The sequence below is a fragment of the Pimephales promelas genome, chromosome 10, assembly GCF_988280905.1.
Source record: "Pimephales promelas chromosome 10, fPimPro1.hap1.1, whole genome shotgun sequence".
Classification (NCBI taxonomy): Eukaryota; Metazoa; Chordata; class Actinopteri; order Cypriniformes; family Leuciscidae; genus Pimephales; species Pimephales promelas.
Window position 1 is genome coordinate 17,294,404 of NC_142778.1, and position 22,833 is coordinate 17,317,236.

Consider the following 22,833-nt stretch of genomic DNA (forward strand, 5'->3'; position numbering starts at 1 on the left):
CTATATTTAAAATACATATAGGCCTATACTGTATAAAAAATAAAAAATGAAAATAAGTAAAAAGCTTAAGATATTCTACATGACTAGCTAGCAAGAAACGTTGCATACACTGGGTACGTAGTTAATGCAATTTGAACTCCTAGCAATTATGGAGAAATTAACACCGAACTTAACAGGATTAACGTTACAGGGCCCTGTGCAACCGACACTGGTGTTAAAAAAGAAAAAAAAAGAAAAAATAAATAAAAAGATAGGTAGGCTTTTGATAGCAATTAACTTAGTCTTACATTTGCTTCGAATGAATCAACAATTCACATAACACAAGCTTTAGCGTTACTTACCGATCTGCTGACTGTGAACGTCGACCGCAAAATAGGAAAAAGGGCGCAATTCTGGGATGTAGCCTGCATGAGGAAGTAGACCTATGACGCGTCGCAGCAATGACATAATTTTCTGAATATTAATTAATAAAAATAATACAAAGAATCCTAATAAGCCTGCATTTTATGTTAAAAGGAGTAGCCTAGGCCTATAATAATATCAGTTTAACAATATTTAATATTGTTACACAATAAAACTTTTAAAAATAAAAATCCATGGTTTTGGACATTTTAATTCCAAACTTAATAGCAATGGAACACATTAATTAACACAGTCGACCTGAAGTTTTCAAATTTCTAAATGAGCAAACAAAAGCAACGCATAGAACGAGACCAAGTCCGTGAGTCCACCACAGATCCATTCCAGATCCGTGGTAGATAATGATAAGGCATTTTCCCTGCGATTTGGAGAACGTGATCAAATTGAATTTTACAATGACAGGGCAAATGTCTAGTTAATTAGGCTGCATTACCATTAGGATAACAGAGTTGACCTGATGAATTAATTTAAATGAGCAAGTTCATTAAAACATTCAGTGAGTGGGAACTTTGGTTAGGCTAAATACAGAATCAAACTGATTTTTTATAATGGCAGAACAACATAGGCCGCCAGGTTAACATGGCATATATCTAAGTGAAAAGGCTATTTCAAATGCTGCATTTCTAAATGAGAAAGCACGTCCGTTGGGTGAGATCTGTACTCCGTCACGGGTATCCGTGTGTGGACCACGGAAGATGAGTCATTGACTTGCGCTGGAGTTATCCGTGGTATCAGCACAGACTCACTCCGTGCCGCTATCACAGATTTTAGTTCTGACCAAACGAGCAATAGGTGTAAACGCCATCAAACTGGATTTTATGAGGACGAGACAAAACTTCAAGTTATTACATGCCATTATTGTAATAGTCGACATAAAGCTTGAGTTTCTAAACAAGCCAGCCACATTACAACGTCCATGAGGTCCGTGGTGCCATCACGGGACATCGGTTAGGCTAAATGAACTGCAAGACAGTGCAACAATAACAATGTCATTATGGTTTTTGATGTTGGAAAATAAACTAACACTTCAAATGTTGCGTCTCCACGTCCGTTGGGTGAGATCTGTTCTCTTTCATTGAAACGGGTATCCGTGTGTGGACCACGGAAGAGTGTCATTGACTTGCGCTGGAGTTATCCGTGGTATCAGCACAGACTCACTCCGTGCCGCTATCACAGATTTTAGTTCTGACCATAGCCAAGCGAGCAATAGGTGTACGCCATCAAACTGGATTTTATGAGGACGAGACAAAACTTCAAGTTATTACATGCCATTATTGTAATAGTCGACATAAAGCTTGAGTTTCTAAACAAGCCAGCCACATTCACGTCCACGAGGTCAGGTTGTTGAGGTCCGTGGTGCCATCACGGGACATCGGTTAGGCTAAATGAACTGAATATGGCAAGACAGTGCAACAATAACAATGTCATTATGGTTTTTGATGTTGGAAAATAAACTAATACTTCAAATGTTGCGTCTCCAAATGAAAAAAGCACGTCCGTTGGGTGAGATCTGTTCTCTTTCATTGAAACGGGTATCCGTGTGTGGACCACGGAAGATGAGTGTGACTTGCGCTGGAGTTATCCGTGGTATCAGCACAGACTCACTCCGTGCCGCTATCACAGATTTTAGTTCTGACCGTAGCCAAGCGAGAAATAGGTGTAAACGCCATCAAAATGGATTTTATGAGGAAGAGACAAAACGTCAAGTTAATTACATGCCATTATTGTAATAGATTCGACATAAAGCTTGAGTTTCTAAACAAGCCAGCCACATCACGTCCACGAGGTCAGGTTGTTGAGGTCCGTGGTGCCATCACGGGACATCGGTTAGGCTAAATGAACTGAATATGGCAAGACAGTGCAACAATAACAATGTCATTATGGTTTTTGATGTTGGAAAATAAACTAATACTTCAAATGTTGCGTCTCCAAATGAGAAAGCACGTCCGTTGGGTGAGATCTGTTCTCTTTCATTGAAACGGGTATCCGTGTGTGGACCACGGAAGATGAGTGTGACTTGCGCTGGAGTTATCCGTGGTATCAGCACAGACTCACTCCGTGCCGCTATCACAGATTTTAGTTCTGACCGTAGCCAAGCGAGAAATAGGTGTAAACGCCATCAAAATGGATTTTATGAGGACGAGACAAAACGTCAAGTTAATTACATGCCATTATTGTAATAGAGTAGACATAAGCTTAGTTTCTAAACAAGCCACATTACAACGTCCATGAGGTCGTTGAGGTCCGTGGTGCCATCACGGGACATCGGTTAACTGAAACAGACTGAATTTGTATGACGGCAGGACAGAGCAATAGCTGTAATAAAGAGGTTAACGTCATTATGGCTTTTATTGTTGGAAAAGAAACTATAACTCTTCAAATGTTGCGTTTCCAAATGAGAAAGCACGTCCGTTGGGTGAGATCTGTACTCCGTCATTCAAACGGGTATCCGTGTGTGGACCACGGAAAGTGAGTGTCATTGACTTGCGTTGGAGTTATATCCGTGGCCGCATCACGGAATTCGCGGCGATTCCGTGATGTTTCCACGGATTTTGAGTTAAGGGCCCGTGGACATTTCACGGAATCCTGTGAGACCAGGTTGTACATGGATGTGTTTCACACTAACATATTGACAAATGATGGAACTGTGTACTTGTCAAGTATGATAAGTTTAAAGACCTGGTTGTACCGTACCTGAGTTTGAAACTGGAAGCTTAAACAGTCAAAATAATTGCAAGGAGTGGGTGTTGATGAAGATGGTGATTATGCAATTACTTTGTCTTGTTTAAAAGATTCAATAAGTTAGCAGGCTAGCTTACAACTTTAAAGTTAAATAGCCTAAATCAGAACAAGGCGCTATCTTTATAAATAAACCACAGATTTGAGCTTTAAACAACTACATTCTCGACTTAAAAACTCTTAAAATTACATTTCATGACACAATAACAGTGATATTTTAAAAATTTCGCGGACTTTCTCCTCTGCTGTTGACGAAACCTACTATGAAAAGCGCTAAACAAATAAAGGTTTTACTTGAAAAGCGCTGAACAAATAAACGTATTACTTGACAGCAACAATCATATTATCGCGAGAACATATTTAGATCAGGCATACTACTGGCATACTATGGGGTCCTAAGGTGGGACCCATCTCTTCAGGGGGACCCATCTCTTCACCACACCGGCCTTGGACACCGCCGTCTTTTTTTCTTTTTTTTCTTTTTTCTCATACACGTATTATCATGACCAGGAGACGGGAATCCAAACCAACCTTTAATGTTCAACGCCTTTTAACAATACAAACAACTGAAACAATAAACTTTAGTATATAAATAGGCTATAAATGAAGTTTTATTAACTATGTTCGGGTGGAGCACGTTCAGATAATTAACACGAGTGGACAGCAATCAGCAATAAGAGGGTACATATAGACTCAGCAGTCTTACCTCGATCCATTGACAGTTTGCAGCATTTGGCCATGTCCGAATCTAGCTCGTCCCGTTTCGATAAAGAATCTTTCGTCCTTCAGAATAGGAATCTTTGCCGCAACCTTCTATTATCTCGTGGGCGTCAGGCCAAACAAACTGGTCCTCGCCACCGCGGGCGAAACATTCGCAATCTACTTCCGCGTATTTCTTAAAACCGGACCATTCAGTAATTTCTGCCATAGAGAAATGGACAAGAGTAGTGGTATCATATACGTTGTGTCACTTTTTTATGATTTATGATGTGATTTATGGCCTTATGTCTGTTAACTTTCATAGTGTTCTTGTATCATGTAAAAGGTGTTTTCTGATTTATAGGGGTATGTGACAGGCGGCTCTATGTCTGGTAAGATTTTATGACTCTTTAATGGTGTTACACTTTGCAAATTGCTATTGGCCCTTTTTGTTTTATAGTACAATCCTTCCTCAACTAACATCCTTACTACAAATACGTCACTACCTACATCATGATGATGATTGTTTAAATACAATTAGGACACATGCTGCTGAACACAGACGACAATTTTTTCTACAAGCTTTACCGACACAATGGCTACTCCGAGAACACCTAAAACCTCTAGAAAGGTTATGTGCATTTCGCCGACAAGAGGACGCGTTGAAATGAGCGATGATCTAACATTTGCTCCAAGGAAGAAGCATAATGTTAGCTTGACAAAGTTTCTTCATGAAGACTGCAGATTTGTGAAACGCGATTTCTCTTTGGATGGTGGTCGTATGGTGCGCTATGCATTTGACAAAGTGTTGCGTACAGTGAAACTCTACATGGTGAATGTTGAAGACGAATTTACATTGGAGACCCCATATCTGATTTTTCACGACAAAGACTGGTCTCTGTTTTTCAACAATGTTTGGAGAGATTTGAATGACTGTGGTGATGATCCGTTGTATATATCAGAGTGGGACGGCATAACTCCTAACATAAGATTTCGCGTAGTCGGGGATCACAGTAAAAAGCTACCAGATGATTGTGTTTACTTTTTACCAGATGATTATGTTTATTTTTTGCTGCTACAACAAGACAAGGCTCTGTGAGCCTACTTGGCCTATTCGTGAATCTGAGCATCACAGCTGCTACGACATGACATTTTTGTTTAAGTGGAAAGATATGGGTATGCTTGACAGCATATTTACATGCATAGACAAGATGTTTAGATGGTGCAACATGTATGATCGTTACAGTTCTGTAAAGATGAAATTGTTTCACCCGGAACAGGGCGTTTCCACCAAGAAGACCGCCTTTTAAGCCCTCCCACGTATTACAGTCATTAAAAACTCCTGCAGTTCGACACAATGCTACATTCCTTCACCATGTCTCTAGAACCGTCAACTATCTACTCCTACAACAATAACCCTGAGGCAGCCCCTGCGATGCCTGATAACAATGCTACAACGGGGGAGCCCCACCCACATTCTTACGACAATAGTTGGTTGGATAAATTTTGCATGGACCTTGGATATCACAACCTGACCTTCCTTACAACTCCATATGGCAACACTGGTGCAATAGCCGGAGCAGCATCCCTTGCCGGAATTTATGACACAGACAGTTGTATCCGCTCTGACGGATTCAAGATCATAAAAGCAACTGTTGTGATCCTTCTGGAACACATCATTAACAAAAAGCTAAAAGAAATATGTTTGGGTTGTGAAGTGGATCACCCCAGTCAGATTAGACACTCCTGTTTGTTTGAACCAAGTCCCTATTTCTTTGATGCATACTTTGATGAACTGACCCGTAATCTGGTGAGACCTGACCTTAAGCACATTGTTGCTCAAGCATTGAGCAGTTGTGGTTTAAGGGTTCATCCCCAGAGAATTCAAGGGTCTGTGGATGCTATTTTACACGATTTTGCGGGACAAAACTTGTGAAAAAACTTTGTGAGGTCAGAGAGAAAGTTGTGGACGGCGCCAGCGAACAAATTGTTTATGACGCTGTGGACTGTTGGAAAGGTAGTATCCAAGTTGAGTGATGTAAAAACAACAACATGGGGAACACATGTTTTGCATTTGGACTGGCAAAGTGTCTACTTAAACAACGTATTAGATGTGAGATGACTAACTTGTTGTATAAGATCATTAATGAATCTGCCAATGTATCTGTTGCTGTAAGCAAATGCTCTGTTCATACCAAACGTTTTACAAACCTCAAGAAATAAATGTCTGTTGTGAGAAATTTGTCAAATGAATGGACTGATATGATGCGTTTATGTATTAATGCTGGTGATCCAATTTGTGTAACTATCAGACAAATTTTAGACTTCATAACTGAATGTGGCAGCAGTATTAGAATAGCCGATATATTGTGCATGTGTACATATGTGACTGATCTATGTGTGGACATGTTAACAAGAAACAGCCACACGGATGTTTGTGAAATTATTGAAACATTGGTTGATTATATAGTCGAGAAAAACACTGTGGTGTGTATAATTTTTTTACATTACATCGATGCTGTATGATACCTTTTGTTTTGTATTGTTTTTACTCTGTTTCAAGAAATAAAAACCTGAAACGCTTAAGACATTTGTGTTATTCTTTTTTGGAGCGTAAAGTGTCAGTATGTCCGAAAAATGAAAAAGATTTATTACACACCATCTAATCCTGGATCTTTAGGGGGGAAAAAACGTTTAAAAGAAGCCGTTTTAAAAGACACAGGTGTTCGTTTAACCAATAAAGAAGTTTCAGACTGGCTTGCTGGCGAGGATGCATATACACTACACAGAACAGCACCAATAAAATACAAAAGGAATCGGGTTTTTGTCTATGGCATTGATATGCAATACCAGGCTGATGAAGTTGATATGTCAGCTTATGCCAAGTTAAATGACAATAACCATTTTCTTTTGACATGCATCGATCTGTTTAGTAAGTTTGCATATACAGGAGCTTTAAAAAACAAGAGTGGTCTAGAGGTCTCTAAAGCTTTTGAATCCATACTGAAAGAGGGCCGTGTACCACAGAAATTACAGACAGATAAAGGAAAGGAGTTTTTTAACAAACATTTTCCAAACTTAACAAAAAAGTACAACATCCACCATTTCGCTACAGCCACAGAATTAAAAGCCTCTGTGGTCGAGCGGTTTAATCGAACATTGAAAAGTAGAATGTGGCGATATTTAACGGCTACAAACTCCAAACGTTACATCGATATACTTCAAGACATTACGAAAGGATACAATGCGAGCTATCACAGAAGCATCAAGATGAGACCGATTGATGTGTGCAAAGAAAACGAATCTGTGGTGCTACATAACCTATATGGGGGTTTGAGACCGCACAGTGTTAAGCCTATATTTAAAATTGGTGATGTGGTTCGGATTTCTAAAGTCAGAGGACCGTTTGCAAAAGGGTATGAGGAAAACTACACACAAGAATATTTTACTATATCGACATGTATCCCACGAGAACCCCCTGTCTACAAACTGCGTGATTATGATGGGGACGTTTTATGCGGGGGTTTTTATGCAGAAGAGTTACAAAAAATACGTGTCTGTAAAAACAAGACGTTTAAAGTTGAAAAATTTTTAGATAAGAAGACGAAGGGTCGCAACTCGCAAGACATTATTGCTGGTGCAGTGGCTCGGATGGCCGGTGAAATTTGCATCATGGACCGATCAGAAAGAGTTAGTTGATGTACAGACACCATAAAAACAAATGACATTCACAAGATGTACACATACGTATAAAAAGCAGACATGGCTGAGGGTGGATTTTACGTTACACTACCCTGCAACGCGTCACTGTCCGTATACCCTGATAATAAAATATCTAATTATGGAACAAGACTGGCTACCGCTATAAATATAAAAGGAGAAAGGGAGGTGGGACTTGTTCAAATTGAATATCCTAGGAGCTGGTACACCTTTAACAGCAAAGATGCTGTTTTCGAGATAAACATAGGACCTACCAATGCTGGCAGCGAAAAATATGCTAATAACATAGCAATCTGGTGTCTTTTTGACACGAATCACGCAATTACTTAAAAAACAGTAGGCTAATCGCGTGATTCGCGTCAAGACACCAGATTGGCTAATACACACTGAAGATAAATTAAATAATTTTTAATTAAATAATTACTAAAAATGAACCTTCTTTTTCCCACACCCAAAACATGGCATACAAAAAAGAAACAACACCTAGATGTATATCTCTAAGCTATCATTTTGTTGTCATGACTGTTTGCCAACAGGTTCTTGTGTCCATGGGTATAGATACGCACTTTCATAGTCCAACTTTAATGCAAGTTTACCTTAAAGGGGTGATGAACTGAGAAATCTAATTTTCCTTGAGCTTTTGACATCTAAGAGGTCATCATATTATAAGAATATCCTGTAAGTTTCAGAACTGAAAATGTCCTTGTCAGTCCAATTCGGTTGTTAAGTCTGACGTCACGCGTGACGTTTAGCCTCTTCCGGGTCCAAGCGCTCCGCTCGTCCATATCTTAACGTTACAACCCATAACGTTAGAGTAAGCCCTTTTCTTAAAGGACTGGCTTCGCTTCAGCGCCAGTGGGTGTTAGGGATAAAGGAAAGAATTGTAACTTACCTTATCAACTGCAGCCATTTTCTCTTTTCTTTCTCGTCACAGGGAAAGCGGTAGAATGACAGTTGAATGTCACTTGTTTTTTTTTAACTCCGATCTATTTAAACAACATGGGACACAGCACTGCGGCATGTTAAAACTCGGGCAAAAGCGGTAAGCAGATAGAGAGGACGCAGCATTTGGACCCGGAAACAGTATTATCAGAGTGTGATTACGTCACGACTTAACAACCGAATAAAAGCTTTTATTGACACAGCCTCTAAAAACGATTCGTTTTTAAAAGTGGGGAACTATGACGACAAAGAGGATAAAACACCACCCCCACAGAAGATGATCACCACGGCAGGTTTAGCCCCGCCCACCGATTCGCGCATTACACACATAAGTATCATACATGTAACGTTACATGCTTACCTCCTGATGACAAACTGGATCGCTACCGAGCAATACAGAATATTGTGCAGTGCCTGGTTGTGCAAGACAGTCGCTGCATAAGCTTCCTGTGGATTCCAATAGGACTGCATGGATAAAATTTATTTTTAATGACGTTCCAGCTGATGAGGTAAAACATCGTCGTCTGTTCGCTTCATTTCACTGAGGATTGTTTTGTCAACAAGACTGGATTTGCAGACCGATTAAGAGTAAAGAACGGTGCTGTGCCGTCTATATTGGATCTGACAGGAATATTGTGCAACACACGGACTCTGGGTTGAACATGTATGGGCGAATCCGGTTGCCATTTGACAACATAGGACGTTTTCCCCCACGTACACCGACGGGTAAACTCATTATAATATGCAAAAATGTTCTCCACTCGCAGCAGTGGGTGTTTACAGTGTTTATTATTTGGCTTGACATAATAATAATAATAATAATAATAATAATAATAATAATTATTATTATTATTATATAATAATTATAATAATGATTAGGCTGCAGACCTAATACTATATTATGTAGGCTAGGCTACATTAAGAATAACTAGCATAGCATAGATTTATTTAACCATGAGTGAGAGGTGCGTAGGAAGGCTTGTATAGCCGTGACGGGTCGAAGGACAGGCGCATACCCACATAGGAGGGGACGTTCTCGCGACCTTGTGCAACGTTCCCTAAAGGTGACGAAAGTTCCGAACCTTTACAGAACATTAGGGACGTTCATAGAACGTCCTCTTTTGGTTATGAAAGTGCTGCAATTCAAGGTTCCTTATATGACTTTAGGGGGACGTTCTATTTGGGGTATTTTAAGGTCACATAACAAACGTTACAAAGAGGACATTCGGGACGTTAACAGAACGTTCCCATACAGTCCTCTGTTGGTCATATAATAACGTTCCCAATGTGACTTCAGGAGGACGTTCCATACTGGTTGTTTTATGGTCACACAACAACGTTACAAAGAGGACATTCGGGACGTTAACAGAACGTTTCCATACGGTTCTCTGTTGGTCATATAATAACGTTCCCAATGTGACTTCAGGGGGACGTTCGATATTGGTTATTCTATGGTCACACAATGACGTTTCAAAGAGGACATTCGGGACGTTAACAGAACGTTCCCATATGGTTCTCTGTTGGTCATAATAACGTTCCCGTTATTACTTTAGGGAGACGTTCGCTATTGGTTATTCTATGGTCACACAACAACGTTACAAAGAGGACATTCGGGACGTTAACAGAACGTTTCCATACGGTCCTCTATTTGGTCATAAAATAACGTTCCTGGCTGTAGGGGGAACGTTTCTAGGCCTACTGGTTATTATGGTCACACGTTACAAATATGACACATTAATTAATGAAAGCATAGATGTATTAAATGTACCCATCTAATTCATGAAAATATTAAATAATAATATATTAAGTATTAAATTTTAAAATAATAGCACTAGTTAACATGCTAACCATCTTATTAGGTCCTCTCTGCTAATTGTGTGGGTAGAATTTTATCTTTTTTACTTAAATATGACTTAAATAAAAAATATGACTTTTACTAAACAAATCTAACCTTGGTGTGTCCATAAATCCCTTATTAACAGACATTCAAAACATGGCATATAGCTCAAGGCATGCAACGTGAATATAAGCATGCGATGCAGTTACATTTTTTACCACATTTACATTGGAAAATCTTTGAGTTTTGTGGAGCTCTGACACTGTCTTCTATGCTGAAGTCGTGCATTATTTGAATATCAAGCGCAATTAATATCTAAAAATACTTACCAACATGCTGCAGAATGGTGAACATAACAATATCTTATTTTCTATTGTCTATACATTTCTATATAAATATTCAAAATGAATTTTGGTTAGGCACTGCCACAACCACAGCTGACTGACTCTGCTGCATTCAGAAGGGAGAGCTGCATCCTCATTCACTGCCGCTGCCCTGGTTCTTCCATTATCTGTCCCTTATGTACGGAGTGGGGAGCGCAGTTCATGAAGCGCCAGCGGAATCACATGCATTTTTCCTGTTAACAGTGTAAACAACCTAAAATACTCCATCGTTTCTGGTATAGATAAGAATAATACATTTTTCAAAGCTTGTATTTGTGTAAACTCACAATATCAAGAAATTGTTGTGCTTTTTTCAAAATAAACCACCACAAAAAGGTACTAATCTGCTCTGAAGATTGAAAATTGTTGTATTGTGCTGTCTTCTACGATGACAATTTCGTTTATTGAAAAATAAGCACTTTAATATTGTATAAATAAATAAACAACTTTTGTTTTGGATGTCTTTTGACTACTTTCTGTATGTTATCATATAATGAAGATTAACAAATATATGCATAAACCATATATAAATAAAATAAAAATAAAAATTATATAGGCATACATAGCCTATAGCGTATTAGAGGAAGCAAAACGCTTGAGCGAGTCATAATTTCAGGAAAACAGCTGCTTGATAAAGTGGACAAAGTAAATGGCGATTTTTAAATTGGCCATAAAATTGATGGCCACAAAGATCACACGACTGAACTTCTGGGGGAAGATTTTTTTTTTTATTATTATTTTATTTATTTTTTTTACCATCGAAGAAAAAATCAATCAATTGGATGAGTCCGGTTCAGCAGTCAGCACACCTGAGAAGAAGAAACAGGTAGGCTAAAGACATTTATAATCTCATACATTACAATAATTGTAATGATCCACAAGGAACAGAGGAATCCATTTGCAGCTTTTATTAGACAGAATCGTACAGGCAGGGTCAAAACGGGCAGACAGAGCAATGCAGACAAGACAGCGGGATAATCAAGATGCAGGCAGAGATCGGGGCAGGCAGCAATAATCGTGGTCAGGAAACAGTCCGAGTTCAGGCCAGGCAGATATCAATCGAGAGGGAGTCAAACAGTCCAAAGTCCAAAACCAGAGAATCAGAATCAGGGGGTATAAACGCTCAGAAATGATCACCGGGGCAAATCAAGACTTCGCACTGGTGTGGTGTGTGGAAGTGGCTTTTATGTGTGTGTGCTAATGCGGTGCAGGTGTGTGACGCAATCAGTCCCAGGTAAGAGGTATGATGGGAATTTGAGTTCAAAGCCAATGGTCAATATTCTGGTGAAGGCTCCCTCTGGTGGCGAAGAGGAGGCGGAGCGGGAGCCTCCATTGTAACAGAGCCCCCCCCCTGCGAGCGGCTCCTGACGCGAGGAGGCAAATGTCGTCGGGGTCTCCCACGGGGTCGAGGGGCCGGTTTTTCCGGATATGTCCTATGAAACTCTTCCGTGAGAGTGGGGTCCAGGATATCCCTTGAGTTGACCCAGGACTGTTCCTCCGGACCGTACCCCTCCCAATCGACCAGATACTGGAGAATGCTACCCCGACGTCTGGAATCCAGCAACTTGTGCACCTTGTACGCCTCCTCGCCGTCAACCAGAAAGGCAGGAGGGCCCCGGGAGGCAGCCCCCTCCTCCGCTTCTCCCCTCGGACCACCAGCGGGTTTCAACAGAGACACATGAAAGGTGGGAGAAATGCGGTAGTTAGCGGGCAGGTCTAAACGGAATGATACAGGTGAAACTTGTCTTAAAATTTGGAAGGGACCAACATACCTGGGACTGAGCTTGCGACATGGAAGTCTGAGTCGAAGATCCTTGGTGGACAACCATACCCATTGGCCCGCCTGGTATTCGGGAGCTGGACGACGATGACGGTTGGCCTGATGCTCTTGGCGCCGTACTGCATGCCGCAGATGAGTGTGTGCTTGATCCCAAACCTCCTCACTCTTTTGAAGCCATTCCGTGACAGATGGGAGTTCTGTGGGTTCACCGGACCAGGGAAATAGAGGTGGTTGGAATCCAAGGATGCATTTGAACGGTGTGATGCCGGTTGCTGGTTTGACGAGGGAATTTTGAGCATATTCGGCCCAGAATAGATATCTACTCCATTCTTCCTGATGTTGCTGACAGTAGGTGCGTAGAAAACGTATGATGTCCTGATTGAGGCGTTCGGTTTGACCGTTGGATTGTGGATGGTACCCGGAGGTAAGACTGATGTTCACATTGAGGTTCTTGAAGAATGCAGTCCAGACTCGGGAGGTGAATTGGGGTCCACGGTCAGACACGATGTCTTCGGGTAAACCATAAAAACGGAAGACCTGATTACATAGAGTTTCGGCAGTTTCGAGAGCTGTGGGAAGTTTAGTGAGGGGGACCAGTCGACATGCTTTAGAAAATCTGTCTACTATGGTGAGGATGGTAGTGTAGCCTTGGGAATTCGGGAGATCGGTGATGAAGTCAATGGCTATGTGTGACCAGGGTCGTTGTGGTGTGGGTAGAGGACAGAGAAGACCAGAGGGTAGTGTTCGAGGTGATTTTGAAGTTTGACACTCAGTACAGTTTTGGATGTGGGTTATGGTGTCTGAAGTAATGGTCGGCCACCAAAACCGGTTCTGGAGCAGATGAATTGTGGCGTTGATTCCAGGGTGACCAGAGCTGGGAGTAGAGTGGACTTGATCCAGGAGACGGGATCGCAAGGCATCTGGGACAAAGAGGAGATTGGCGGGACATTCAATCGGTGCTGGATTTTGGACATTGGCGTTCTGAATCTCTGTCATGATATCCCACTGAACAGGAGCTAGTAGTAATTTCTCACCGAGTATCTTTTCTGGGTTGGGACTGGAGTTCGTCTCTTCAGATTGACGAGATAGAGCATCAGCTTTGGTATTCTTGGATCCGGGACGGTAAGTAACAGTAAAATTGAATCTCGTGAAGAAGAGAGCCCATCTGGCTTGGCGAGGATTGAGGCGTTTGGCTGATCGTAGATATTCCAGGTTTTTATGATCTGTGAGTACGATGAATGGTTCGGTTGCCCCTTCCAGCCAGTGACGCCATTCTTCCAATGCTAACTTCATGGCTAGTAGTTCACGGTTGCCCACATCATAGTTGCGTTCGGCTGGGGAGAGTTTACGGGAAAAGAAGGCACACGGAAACATCTTGGCTGGATTCCCTTGACGCTGTGAGAGGATGGCCCCCACCCCTGTGTTAGAAGCATCCACTTCGACAATGAACTGGCGTTCAGGATCCGGATGACGCAGAATGGGTGCAGTAGTGAAACGTTTCTTGAGTTCTTGAAAGGCCTGTTGTGCTTCGGTGTTCCATGAAATGCGAGATGTGTGTCGTTTGGTTAAGGCGGTTAGAGGGGCGGTGATTAAACTGAAGTTTCTGATGAATCTTCTGTAAAAGTTTGCGAAGCCCAGGAATCTTTGTAGTTCCTTCACTGTTTGAGGTAGTGGCCAATCCACTACTCCCCTCACCTTCTTCTCATCCATCGCGACCCCATCTTGACTGATGATATATCCCAGGAATGAGACGCTGGTTTGATGAAACTCACACTTCTCCATCTTGGCGTATAGATGAAATTGAATTAATCGTTGAAGGACCGATCTGACATGTTGGACGTGTTCCTCAAATGAATTGGAATAGATCAGGATGTCATCAATGTAAACGATCACCCATCTGTCCAGCATATCTCGGAAAATATCATTCATGAATGCCTGGAAGACTGAAGGACTGTTGGACAAGCCGAAAGGCATAACCAAATACTCATAGTGCCCACTAGTGGTAGAAAAAGCAGTTTTCCATTCGTCCCCCTCACGGATGCGAACCAGGTTGTAAGCGTTGCGTAGATCGAGCTTGGTATAATATTTGGCTTGTCGAAGCTGTTCTAATGCTGCAGGAACAAGAGGCAGTGGATAGCGGTATTTGACTGTTACATCATTTAATCCTCGATAGTCAATGCAGGGTCTGAGTCCTCCGTCTTTCTTCTTTACGAAGAAGAACCCGGCTGCGGCAGGTGAAGTTGATGGACGAATGAAACCCTTAGCGAGTTCTTCTTCAATGTATTGTTTCATGGCCTCGGACTCAGGTCTGGATAACGGGAAAATTCTCCCTTTTGGGGGAGTGGCACCGGGAATCAAATCTATGGCACAGTCAGTGGGACGATGTTCGGGAAGTTGCGACGCCTTTTCTTTACTGAATGCCTCAGTAAGATCTGCATAGTTGGGGGGTAATGATTCGAGTTCGGGTATTTTCGTGCAGGATGCTGAAATGGACTGGATTATTCTGGTGACCTTGGTTAAACAGTGATTCTGGCAGGTTTCGTCCCAGCGGATAATCTCACCTTCTCTCCAAGAGATCTGAGGGTTATGAGTCCGGAGCCATGGATATCCCAGAATGATAGAGTGAAGGGGTGCGTGAATGACGTAAAATTGGATGTTTTCCGAATGCAGAGATCCAATGTCCATCTTAATGTTTGCAGTAATACATTGGATCTTTCCCTCTCCGATGGGGTGTCCATCTAGCGCTTCCACTGTTAGAAGAGAATGACATGGATTCAATTTGACGTTACATTGTTCGGCGAATGATTGAGACATGAAATTTCCAGCGGCTCCAGAGTCAATAAAGGCTATAGTATCAAACACTTGTTCCTGTATTGTTAATCGAACTGGAATTGAGAGATGATTAGATGATTTTCCCTTTCTAGCGGGCGAACTCACCGGAGAGTTGTGAGAGGATGGTCGTACGGGACAGGAAAGCTTCATGTGTCCGGGTTGGCCACAGTACATGCACAGTCGGTTCTGATATCTGCGTTCTCGTTCCTCTGGAGAAATGGGTGTGAAACCCAACTGCATGGGCTCATGAGGGGTTGCTGCCTGGAGAAAAGTTCGATTAGTTGCCCGGGGTTTACATCGTGTACGGATCAGATTGTCGACTTGAATAGCCAGGGAAATATACTCATTCAAACTTCTCCCCTCGTCGCGACAGGCTAACTCAGACTGGAGTTCGGGGGTAAGTCCTCTTCTAAATAGAGTTTTTAAAGTGTCCTCTACCCAGTTGGTCTGTGCAGCGAGCGTTCGAAAAGTCAGTGCATAATCAGCGGTGGTGTCCTTCCCTTGTGTGAGATTTAAAAGTTGTTCTCCCGCATCTCCTTCTCCTGTGGTATGTTCGAAGACTTGTCGAAACTGTTGTGTGAACTCTTCAAAAGTAGTGAACGTATTCCCGTCTGGTCTCCAGATGGCCGTAGCCCACTCCAATGCTCTGCCGGTGAGCAGCGAGCATACAAATGCAATACGACTCCCGTGACTGGGATAAAGTGCAGGTTGTTGGTCGACGAAAATCGTGCATTGTAGCAGGAACCCTTTACATTTACTTGGTGTGCCATCAAATTTATCAGGAAAAGCGAGCCGAGGATTGACTGATGTACTCACATTTACAGGTGGGACTATCGGTGACGGAGGAGGCTCAGGCGGATTGGGTGTGGCACCGACTGCGGTGCGAAGCTCCTGCATCCCCTGTACGAGCTGTTCAGTGAGTGTGGTAAGATGGCTGAGCTGCTGGTGGTGTAGATCCAGGCGGGAAGCTTGAGCGGTGAGTTCAGTGGTTAACTGTTGAACAGCTGCTGGATTGGAAGACGGCGAAGTCTTCTGTAATGATCCACAAGGAACAGAGGAATCCATTTGCAGCTTTTATTAGACAGAATCGTACAGGCAGGGTCAAAACGGGCAGACAGAGCAATGCAGACAAGACAGCGGGATAATCAAGATGCAGGCAGAGATCGGGGCAGGCAGCAATAATCGTGGTCAGGAAACAGTCCGAGTTCAGGCCAGGCAGATATCAATCGAGAGGGAGTCAAACAGTCCAAAGTCCAAAACCAGAGAATCAGAATCAGGGGGTATAAACGCTCAGAAATGATCACCGGGGCAAATCAAGACTTCGCACTGGTGTGGTGTGTGGAAGTGGCTTTTATGTGTGTGTGCTAATGCGGTGCAGGTGTGTGACGCAATCAGTCCCAGGTAAGAGGTATGATGGGAATTTGAGTTCAAAGCCAATGGTCAATATTCTGGTGAAGGCTCCCTCTGGTGGCGAAGAGGAGGCGGAGCGGGAGCCTCCATTGTAACAATAATGAACGATTTGTCATGAGAAAATGTGCCTAATATAATAAGGGTATCTTCTGTCCATTTGTTTTTTTTATTTGATTTTGAAAGTAGGAAAATGAGAAAACAGCTCCTTTTTCGTTGTTTTATTTTTCATTTTTTATTATTCATGCCATTGAAAAATAGCCTAAAGAAAATAACATGATGCGCTTCTTTAGCTTCTCTGTCATTAACATCTTTCTGCCACACCCCAAAAATGAACCAAAATATCAAAACTCTTCTTTGCGCGCCATACTTCCCTCTGATGGTCTTCAAAAAAAAAAAAAAAAAAAAAAAAAAAAAGTCAGGGGTCTATTGGACCCCAAGACAATAAGATTTATTTTTTAATATATATATTTTTTAACAAATATAATTTTACTCTGTTTATTAATGTTTTACTCAACATTTGTGCAGTTTTTGGAGGATTTATTTTTTAATATTTATTTAAATAGGATTTTTACAAAAAAAAACAAACAAACAGCATTTTATGTTAAATAAACGTTATAAAATACCCAGATTTCTAACATTCATTCCTGGGGATACCATGGATACATTTACAAGGTTTAATGTAAGACTTTTGCTAATTTTTTGGAAAATCCAGGTTAAAATTTGTAATAAGTCACTGGCTATAGAGCTCCACTACGCCTATACTATTTGAATTACTGAAAGATAGTTTCTAAAGTTGGAATCAGTTGGATTCATCTAAATATTATAAAATCACAATTATGACAAAAATAAAATACTTTTTGTCAAAGTTTAGCATTTGTTTTTGTACTGAAAAAACAACAGTTTTTCAATAGTGTTACATTATGATTAGAATCAAACCTGAACAACATGTTACAGAGAAATGTTGGAGTCTTGGTTGGAAATTTGATTATTTATTTCAACTGAACAGCAATAACAAATTAGCAAATAAAGCAGTAAAAATAAAATATTTGTAAAAAAAAAAATCGGACAACAATAGTTTGGAAGAACAACAGTTGGTCTCATCTCTTTCATCTTTTTTATAGCTTTATGTATTCCTGTGTGTGTGTGTGTGCGCGCGCGCGCGTGTGTGAGCATGATAATTTTTGATTGTGGATGTTTTTTGCATTGTTGGAAGTGTGCCACTTTATTTCTGTCATTTCTGTCTGTGTTCTGCGTTATTTCTGAATTTGAATTTTGACTATTTTTAGTCCAATGATAGGCTAAATAAATATTTATTTATTTATTTATAGATATTTAAAAATAGCATAAATCCTCCAAAAACTGCACAAATGTTGAGTAAAAACATTAATAAACAGTAAAATTCTATTTGTTAAAAAAAAACTAATGTTCTGTTACAAAATTAAATTTGATTTTTGACCCAGAAGACCACGAGTGTGACTATTTATATTATTTGCACTTCAACATTTTAAAATAAATTAAATAAATAACATTAAATTATAATGATAATAATACGAATTATATATTTAATAAATAAATAATACTAATAATACTATAAATAATACAAAATAATACTGTAAATAATACTAAATTATTCTCACAACAAATATTTATTTGTAAGATATGGAGTTGCATTAATTAATTTTTGTGCGGAACCTTTTTTTTCATTTATATTAGATTATAATATAATGTATATCATTAGGCCTATATAAATATATATTACTTTTTTTTAATAAAATAAAAAACGTTTGACACCTATGTCAGAAATTATAAATCTGGCAGCGGGCATATATAAGCTGGGTTCCCTGACCATCGCGCTCACACTTTGCTTCGACTCGTCTTGACTGACACGTAACTCATAGTGAACAACTGGACATCCCAACTGTCAGTTTTTTCTGAGGTAAATGTCTTTTAAATTGACCGTTTTAATTAAATTAAAAACACAAAACAAAATAACATATAAAATATGTAGACATGCTAATAATAATAATAATATGGAATTATAAGGACAGTAAGTTAGCCTTTGGGCGGAATCTTCTCATGGTAAAACTGCCGTTTCCACAAGAAATGTAGGCCTAATCAAGAATTGTCATAAAATTGACAAAACTGTCTTTTCCCAGGTGTAATGTACCACAATTATTTACACAAACTGCTTTTCCATCTTTTTCTTTAACTTTATACCACTCGTCCGCCCTGTTACCCCGTTATAGGCTATAATTGTCGTTAAATACCGTTATGTTTACGTGACGTCATTTGGTTTAAAGAAGCCTAGCCTATCTATACTTTTCAGATAAGCAGCTCCTTCATTTTTTAGGGTTATGTCTGTCATGTAAACATTAGCTACTAGATAAATTATGAATGTAATTATTATCAATATTGTAAGTTGTATAAATAAAGTAGGCTATTTGTAAATTAGCGCGACCTCTCACAGGCTTGGCTGTGTGTGCGCGCGCCCCTCTCGCAGCAGCCTCCGCACCAGCGTGACGGTGGCGTCATGACATGGCCAGACAGCCAGCACCCAGTTTGCGCTTAGATTTACAAAATGAGCCTACAATAACAGAAATAAGCCTATTTTGGTGAAAATAAAGGTCCATGTTTAATAGTAATGTTCATGAAATTACATTTTTATTGGTTTTCTTTATCTCCTACATAACAACACCAGATCAAACAATAAATAGACTGTACAAAACACAAACAAAATAAAAATAGAAACTAATTAAATAAATAAATAAATAATTAATATTATTATAGAAATTACACTTTAATGCACAACCGGGTATAAGTCACAATTCAGGCAATAATCTATCATATGAAGTAACAGTGTAAACAAAATTCTAGTGTAAAGTGTAAATAAGGGGATTTCCATCACTTTATGCCTCTTTTATGTGCTTTTCCAGACCCTGCCCTACAGACATACTAGCATGATGTCATCTCAGAAGGTAGGCTTGTCTTGCAAAAAAAGGTTTCCAAATTTACCAGTAGCACCTCAATGCAGAACATGAGATCCACGGGGAGGAGTCGGATCAAAATCCAAGGTGTGGAGATGGGTAGGATTAGGGTTGGGTTTAGGGATTAGGGGGCGGAGTTGGGTAGGTTTATGTGTATGTAAGGTGGGAGGAGTTGGATCTGGATCCGACTCCTCCCCGTGGATTTCATGTTCTGCAGTGAGAACCATCTCAAATTTACAGCATATGACATGCCAGAAAAAGGGATCATTTCACAGCAATGTGATAAGTTTATTGTTATACCAAGATGTTTTTCATATAATATGGCGTGAAAGATCACTGTATTTGCCTAAAAATGAATGATCTTTAGGTTTTCTAAATTACATGCATGTACCCATTTGCAGAGAAAAAAACACATAGCTGTGTCACATAACTGGATGCCTGCAGAAGCTAGGAAAAGAGAATATAAAAGACTATGGCAGAGGGTGCAAAGGAAAATGAGAAATGTTCAAATTAACACAGCTGGTACTAGTAATGTGCTAGACAGTGAAGCAAAAAATCCCAGGGACACTATGCCAATCTGTAACCCAGGCCTAAATAATGCAGTGACTGGAGAATCTAATAGTGACAGCGATGAAATGCTGTTTGTCAATACTGACATCAGTGGAGTCACATCGCTACAACATTCAATGGCAGAAGACACAGAGAATATGGTTCTTGAATATTCCAGTAGTGACATGGATGAAGAGTTTTTTGAGAGTAATGCCAACATTGATATGCCGACTGAAAATTTCGCAGAGGAGTTAAAGAATTGGATCAATGAATATAATATTAAGCACAACGCTGCAGACAAACTGCTCAAAATTCTCAGGGATCAAGGGCATAAACACCTGCCATCTACCACTAAAACATTACTAAAAACGGATCATGTTGAAAGCCAAATGGTTTCTGGTGTCGAATGCATTAAATTAGGAGTGACTGAACAATTAATAATGTGCTTGAATCGGTATCCCAACAATTATGCAAAAGACATCACTGAACTTGAGATTTCCCTCAATGTAGATGGACTGCCACTCTTTAAGAGCACTGGTAAATCTTTCTGGCCTGTACTCTGCACAGTACATCTAAAACCAGCAAGCACATTTCCTTTGACAATTGCCCTTACTGAGGCCAAGCCCAAATCACTGGATTTCATTAAAGTCATTTCAGGTGAACTGAAAACTATTCTAATGAATGGCTTTGCCTGGGGAGAAACAACAGTCAATGTTAGATTGAGATGCATTACCTGTGATGCACCAGCAAAAGCCATGCTGAAGTGCATCAAACAATTCTCAGGTTACTATGGCTGTGACAAATGCACCCAAAAAGGCACCTGGGAGGGGCGCATCACCTACCAACAGGTGCATGACCTCACTTTGAGGAATGATGTCTCATTTAGAGAGCAACACCAGCCAGAACATCATCACGAAGATGCTGTGTCCCCTTTCAGCAATCTCCAAATTGACATGATCAAGTCTTTCCCTGCTGACTACATGCACCAGTGCTGCCTGGGAGTGATGAGAAAAATGCTCCTACTATGGTCACGGGGCAAGTCGGGGCATCGGCTATCGCCGGCTCAGCTGAGGGAGGTCAATCAGAGGCTGAGGAATTTGAGAAGTGACATACCCAATCTTTTTGCCAGGAAGCCACGCAGTCTGGAGGAATTGGAGAGGTGGAAGGCCACTGAATTCAGGCAGTTTATGCTCTACACTGGCAAAGTTGTTCTCCGGGGAATCCTGCCAGAAACCCTGTACAGACATTTCATGGCCTTTAGTGTGGCTTTGTGTATACTAGTGTCTCCACATTTAACACAAACCCACAATGTGTATGCCCATGAGCTCCTCACATATTTTGTTGAACAAGGCCGGCACATATATGGGAAAGAATTCCTAGTGTACAATGTGCACTCACTGCTTCACCTCACTGCTGATGCCACCACATATGGATCATTAGACAAATGCAGTGCCTTTGCGTTTGAGAGCTACCTGCACCAGCTGAAGAAGACGGTTAGATCAGGAAACCATGTTCTAGTCCAAGCAGTCAAACGGCTCCAAGAACGTTCACAAATTCCTATACAAGCAAGTGAAGAGAGACAAATACAATTGAAGCATCCTGATAATGTTTACATTGTTAGCCCAACATCCTGCTGTGAAGTTCTGGAGAGGATCAACTCTGGAAAGCTCTTATGTAGAGTCTTCTCCCACTTAACATCATACCTTTACGAGCCATGTGACTCAATGATCTACGGAGCCTATGTGTGTGGTCCATCAAAGATGGAGATTCTGGACGAGACAAACTTGCAAGGAAGGGCAATGATCCTTGAGGATGGGCATGGCCGCAAAGTTGTCTTTTCTCTCCTTCACGACCTTGATTAAAGAAATACGGAAATATGTACATAGTTAGTATTCTTTTTTTCTGTCATTGCTTTAATGTCTTAACTTAGATTTCATATTTATTGGCCCTTTTTTATAAGAAATTTATGTTCTTCTGTTTGTAATGTAGGTTGGATTTTACGTAGTTATTTTTGAAGAAGAAAATTCAATTGCTGTGGCGCCTGCATTATGGGTAGAGGAGGTGAATGGGGTAAGGGTACATGCACAATCAGACATATGCACACACACACGCACACACACACACACACACACACACACACACACACACACACACACACACACACAAACACACAAACACACATAATTAATACTGTATAAAATAAGATGTGATTAACTTTTCCATGAAATGTTTTAGGTTCTGATTTGCTACTGGCCCCGTAGAAACGCTGATGCCATGGCAAAGGCCTCCCAAAGGCCAGATAAGGATCTCTGGAAGCGACACAAAATAAGAAATAAGAAAATAAGAATACTCTCCGAGAAAACTGAATAAATATATAGTCATGTGGAGGTACACTGCATTTAAATAGTAAAATGATTACAAAAACTAAAAAAGACAACACAAATTTATTCTGTCCTTAGACAACTATAAGACAGCCAGAGAGCGAGCCAAAAAAGCTGTTGCAAGCTCAAATGTGGACACAGAGGAAGAGGTGCTAAA

At 40.6% G+C, this 22,833-nt stretch overlaps 1 protein-coding gene across 1 annotated transcript; it reads left to right on the top strand.

The window, feature by feature from the left end:
• The first annotated feature begins 20,315 nt into the window (after window positions 1-20,315).
• On the top strand, window positions 20,316-22,157 carry LOC148977382 (uncharacterized). The gene has a single exon (XM_089116613.1). The coding sequence runs from the start codon at window positions 20,316-20,318 to the stop codon at window positions 22,155-22,157; it is 1,842 nt and encodes a 613-aa protein (XP_088972739.1).
• The last annotated feature ends 676 nt before the right edge of the window (window positions 22,158-22,833 follow it).